The sequence below is a fragment of the Ranitomeya variabilis genome, chromosome 3, assembly GCF_051348905.1.
Source record: "Ranitomeya variabilis isolate aRanVar5 chromosome 3, aRanVar5.hap1, whole genome shotgun sequence".
NCBI lineage: Eukaryota > Metazoa > Chordata > Amphibia > Anura > Dendrobatidae > Ranitomeya > Ranitomeya variabilis.
The window spans coordinates 765,758,762-765,764,683 of NC_135234.1; the positions used below are offsets into that span (position 1 = coordinate 765,758,762).

General features: G+C 46.0%; 1 protein-coding gene across 1 annotated transcript; it reads right to left on the reverse strand.

Annotated features, from left to right (window-relative positions):
* Nucleotides 1-498: 498 nt before the first annotated feature.
* UCP2 (uncoupling protein 2) lies at nucleotides 499-5,654 on the reverse strand. Its single transcript, XM_077298788.1, has 8 exons — nucleotides 5,349-5,654; nucleotides 3,824-3,982; nucleotides 3,095-3,321; nucleotides 2,563-2,770; nucleotides 2,264-2,458; nucleotides 2,078-2,179; nucleotides 1,450-1,630; nucleotides 499-1,352 (listed from the first exon to the last, which is right to left on the reverse strand). The coding sequence occupies exons 3-8, from the start codon at nucleotides 3,218-3,220 to the stop codon at nucleotides 1,238-1,240; spliced, it is 927 nt and encodes a 308-aa protein (XP_077154903.1). The 5' UTR covers nucleotides 3,221-3,321; nucleotides 3,824-3,982; nucleotides 5,349-5,654; the 3' UTR covers nucleotides 499-1,237.
* Between the last annotated feature and the right edge of the window lie 268 nt (nucleotides 5,655-5,922).

The window sequence follows — 5,922 nt, forward strand, 5'->3', positions numbered from 1 at the left end:
ACCAGTGGTGAAAGCCATTCATTCTCTTTATTCTTGAAGATCGTATGTCTGCACAGTTTATATCCTTTTTGGCTAGCACTGCATACTCCGATTGTATATGTTTGCACCTGTGTTGCTCTGCTGATCTTTCGACGTGGATGCTGCATTTCTAAGCTATTGGAGATTCTGGTACTGATGGTTGTTCTTGTATTATAGGTCTGCATTAATGGTGGTTGTGATGCTGAAGTCCTGTACTGATTGAGGTCCTGGTGCTGTAGCCATGTAAGTGTAGTTATCTTATTTGGTCGGACTTTACAGTAGATTATAGGGTCAGTGTTGCCCATTGGAAGCAAAGACTGAAAATTTAGATGTTAATGTGTATGCCCCCCCCCCGAACTACTACTATCTAAAAGGGAATGGGCACTTCTGACTTCCGAGTAGGGGTATGACCATTGAAAGGTCTTTGGGCAGCATTATGGCCCGTACCCTGACCTCCATGTAAATGAGCTGCGAGACTACTACAGTTTAGTGCGATTTTTATTTTTGCATCATGCAGAGTCATCAAAATAAAAGACAACAGAATAAAAACACAGAACAGGAACCATTTGGTCTCCAGGAGAGGGGGTGGGGGACGCGCAGCATCACATCCTGCAGTGGAGGAGTCATGGCTGAGTCAGCAGCTTCTGGAATGTAACCGTCACTCAGCAGGAAAACGGAAGAACGCAGCGACGCTTTGTACCCACTCCTGTCCCTGCCAAAGCTGCGGTCATAACTGGAGTACCATACATACAATAGTCATTAGATACACATGGTACTCCAATCACAAGGAAAGCAGCTTCGGATGTGACTGGAGTACACGGTGTGTTTTGCTTCTAAAAAGGTTCAGTACAAGAATAAATCAAATTATTTCCAAAGTGTATTCATTGTACACAAATCCTCAAAACAGGAGGAAACAAGAGCGCGAGCTACCGAATAACGGAAGCTTCAGATTAAAAACAAAGCTGGGAGTTAAGAGTCAAAGAAGAACATAAAGTTACAGAAAATCCAGGAGCAGCAATATGGCCGCTACTTTAAAAGGGACAAATCCCACCTGCTCCTGTGTGCAGAACTCCATTGTGCAAAGTGAAAGATTTTTTTTTTTTTATGTTTTTTACATTTCTATGTTTGGATAAGAGCTTCTGATGGAGTTTGGACTTTTCTACGCCAAGTAAAAAACTAATGTAAACAGTAATGAGAGGTAGAGACAGGGGAAGGGGCCCTAGAAAGGAGCCTCCCAGGAGACGCGGGCGGACATCATGGCTCTCTTCAGCTGCTCGTAGGTCACAAACATCACGATGTTCCAGGAGCCGAGTCTCAGGAAGGACGGCATGAACCTGAGAGGAGGGAAGAGTGAGAATAAGCCCAGCATCTACCAAGGCAGACACTACAGGTTGGAGACTGCCAATATGGCCGACAGCACACACCACTTACCCCTTGTAGAAGGCCATGGGCCCCTCCTTTCGCAGCATGGTGAGGGCACAGTTCAGGGCACCTTTGTACTGTCCCTTGGCAGAGTTCATGTATCTTGTCTTCACTACATCAACGGGGGAAGCGATCACCGTGGTGCAGAAGCCGGCACCGAACGCGGAGGTAAAGTGACACGGGAGGGTGTCTGCAGAATGAAAGTAGAGTAGCAAGTCATACATTCAATGGTGGAAGATGTCCCTGACACTTGTGGTGTCAATATATTTCTGTATTAATGGCATTTGTGATACTGTACTCCTGTACTGATTGAGGTCCTGGTGCTGTAGTCATGTAAGTGTAGTAATCTTTTATTTGGTCAGACTTTACAGAAGATTATAGGGTCAGTGTTGCCCATTGGAAGCAAAAGCTACTCCAGTGCGGGTGCTGTCTGTGCTGTACAGCAGTCGCCCAAGTCTTACTTGTAGATCACAACAGTTTACACCCTTGTATGCTGTGGTCTCAATTGTGGCAGCTGCACTTAAGAGGTAGAAAGCCAGCTGACGATAAAGTCATGGCATCCGGGAGCCTCTGATCACTAGTTAATGACTTTAAGAGCAATTTTTTAATAAAATCACCACTATATACGAAGACTCACCGCTCATGAGGTTGGATTTCAGGAGTGTGTCCTTGATGATGTCATAGGTCACCAGCTCCGTGCAGTTTACCAAGGCATTTCGAGTGATGTTGGGGCCGGTGCCTAAAATATATCAAAGTGTTAAACCTCCTGGAATTTCTTATTTTATAAGTTTTATTTTTTTTATAAAACGAATTTAAGACAAACCTTTCCACAGGCCGCGCACGCCTTCCTCTTTGGCGATGGTCTTATAGGCTTCCATTGTTCCCTTGTATCTTCTGGAGCCGGAGACGTTGGCCTGAGCTTGGAAGCGCACCTTCACCACATCGGTGGGCTGAGCGATTGCCACGGCCATGGCTCCGGTTGTGCAACCAGCGAGGAGTCTGCTCCCGATTCCAACATCTGTGGGATGAAGAAGTGGTCAATAAAGACACCAAGTCCAACCACAATAATTCAGCAGACATTGAACCAGACGACCAGTCACATGTCAAGTGCGGGCTCCTTACGTTCAGATCCTTTGGTGTAGAATTGCTTGACAGAGTCATAAAGTCCGATACGGACGGATGCGAAACTCATCTGTCGCTGGAGACCGGCCACCAGCCCGTTGTAGAGGCTCCGTGGTCCTTCTGTCTTGACCATGGTGGAGATGGTCCCGAAGACACCCTTGTACTGGGTAGACTTCATATTGACCAGGCCCTTGGTCTCTCCTTGGATCTACATAGGGGGAAGGTACATTAGCCACACTTCCATGACACAGCCAACTTATGGAACATTAGCAGATACTGGGAAAGCCGGCTGACAACCAATGTTGCTGAATGATAGCTTGGGAGTTGGACACCGTGACCCTGGAGGTCCTCTATGATTCTTCCAGTTGGGGGTTGTCACCCAGCTAGAATTGAAGCCCATAGTACAGTAGCAATATTAGGGGTATCCACCAACCAGAGGGCTTCTATTCTGGTGCCCGTCACTCGGCTTTCCCAGTCTCAGCAGGAACAAACACTACTTTATGGGTTGTTAGGACCAGACGTGAGTTCTCACCTGGAGACGGACTTTTGCAGTGTCCAGAGGGAAGGTGAACAGGTCAGCAATACATGCTGCTGTACCTGCGCCAATGAACTTCACTGCGGCAGTCGGGGGGACGTCGGTGGGTTTGAATCCAACCATTCTGAAGTTTTAGATGATGCAAAGAACTTAAAAGATGGAGGACTGGACTGTCCTGGGAGCGGATGTAGTGATAAGACAAGGCAAATAAACTCTGCTGGAAGCTAAAAGAGGGGCAAAGATGAAGAGGGAGGAAAAAAAAAAAAAAAAAAAAAAAAAAAAAAAGTTACTTTGGATACTTCAGTATGGAAGTCAGCTGACATATTTTTAATTGACATTTCTATTTCCAAATTTTAATTGTCTCCCCTAGATTGACTACTTGCAAGGACCCCTCTCCCCAGTCCTGGCTCTGTCATCAGTGCCCTGCAGTTATCAGGTTACAGGACAGGTCTGGTGTCGGCACAATTACTGCAATTGTGTTTTCTAAGAAACCAGGAGCGGCTGGACAGGGGCGGTCACCGCAGGATAGGGTCTCCGTCTGCACCTGTTCACTTCTAACAAACTAGTGAACAAGAACACAATGGCTGCAGAACTAATGACATGGATCCTGGGTGTCAAACATTTCTTGGTCCTATTCATCTGAATGGGACATACAAAAATAAGAGCTCCCCATCCATCCACGAGTCACCGCAGCGTGTGACCCCATCCTGCCGGATAAGACATTACCTTCAAGTGTTCCAGCTGGAGGGAGGACGGTGCGGAGATCAGGCTTCCCTGAAGGCGTCGCGCCCGTCGGATTTACCACTGGGAGTGGAGACACGGTACCCTTTACTTTCCATAGAAAAATGTTGGTAAAAACGATGCTGTATGATCATAATCCTTATGCTGGAAGAAAAATAAATAAATAAATAGAAAGTTAGTAAGAGTAAATAAATACATTTAATAAAAGTTTGTTTAAAAAAAAAAAAAAAAGTTAAGCCATCTACAATATCAGGGGCTCATGTCACATTTTATTGGGGGCACCACAGATCATGATGGTTAATATCAGTCACCCAACGTGGCCGCCTTTTACTTGTGTAACTTTATGGATATAGATTTTTCCATTACTCATGCAGGCGACTTATCTGGAAGCGATGGAAAGTTCCCTCTCTAGAGGCCAGGACATAAGACGTTCTCGTCACCGCACTTTCCCTCCTTTATAAGAAAACCTTTGATTCTGCAGATTTGACAATGCAAGTTACCGGATCACCACACAGCTTGCAGTGCAAGGAATGCTCTATTGCTCCCTGTTATCAGCCATTAGACTGGATAGGAGGCAGAGATTTCCAGCCCCTCATGATGGCTGAACTCCAGTACTATAGCCTTTTCAGTTAACCCCTGACACACCACTAGTGTAACATCCCCATCTCTATCAATCACTAGATGTGCAATTAACAAAAGGCTAATAGTGCCCTAACCCCCAGTGTCCCCTCCCCCAATACTGGCTCCCTGCAGGGTAAGGTAAGCCACCTACAGGAAACCCCCCACAAACTGCAGCGCCATGTGTCCTGTGCTGGGAGAGCATTTCCCCCCAAATTTTATGGACAGTAGCCCCCATATGGGCCATCTGCCCGCTACAGAAGGGGGGGGGCACAGATCATAGACTTATAATTGAGGATTCAAGGAAAGTTAGGCAGGAAGACCCCACCTGTGGGGGCAACAATGGACACCAAGTGGCTACAGAGTGGGGAGAGGAGATTTGAAAACATATACATATATATATATATACATACATACATACATACACACACATACATACACACACACACACACACACATACACTATTAACCCTATGGCTGAAGGCACCTGGCAATATAAGTTACACATAGATACCAAGGCATGAAAGTGCCCACAAATAATGAGGACAGGAGTTGTGGGGGCACAACATGTGCAGAGGGGGGAGTCAGACACTGAGCTAGTGACCAGGAAGGTAAAATAAATATTTATACATTTTATAAAGGTGCAACAATGTATCAACTACTCAAACTAAACAAAAAGTAATGCGGGAAATAAAAATCACATATGATAAGAGGCAACAATGTATCAACTACTCATAAACTAGAGAAAAAGTAATGTGGGAAATATAACTATATAGGATAAGAAGCAACAATGTATTAACCATTCATAAACTAGAGAAAAACAAAGTATTGTGGGAAATAAAATCACATATGATAAAAGGCAACAATGTGTCAGCCATTCACAGTCACTTACCAGTAGGAGAAGAAAGGGAACCAGTGCAGTGGAGGGGACAGAGGCTGGAGGGGACAATGGAGGGAGCAGGATGGGAGCTGCTTGTCCTCAGCTGGATGAGCAAGGGCTGAGTCCGAGGCCAGGGCTCTGCTGCATTATATGGGCTGGGGGAGGGGAGGGCCAGTCTCACACTCCCTGCCCCCTCCTCCCTCCTGCTAGCACCCAGCACCCACTCCCCTCCATTGTGACCCCAACCCCTATCATAGCCTTGTGGCAATGCTCCATAGATCACCCTGTTCTCTCTCTCTCTGTTATCACCCCCCCCCCTCCCCATTACACCCCTATAACCTCTCACCTGTAATATGAAGCCCCCTCCTGCCAGTTAACCCTTCACATCACTGCCTTCATGTACTGTGTCTGCCTATTATAATTTTTTTTAAAAAAAGTTTGACTCCTCACTTCTCAGTTCTTATTATCCTGTCCTATTCTCCGTACCAGACCTACGACTCCCATCATCTGCCCCCCTCTCCGTGCAGCAGGTGCCAGTGGTTACATATCTGATATTCTGCAATGTCAGCAACAGATCGGGTGGAAG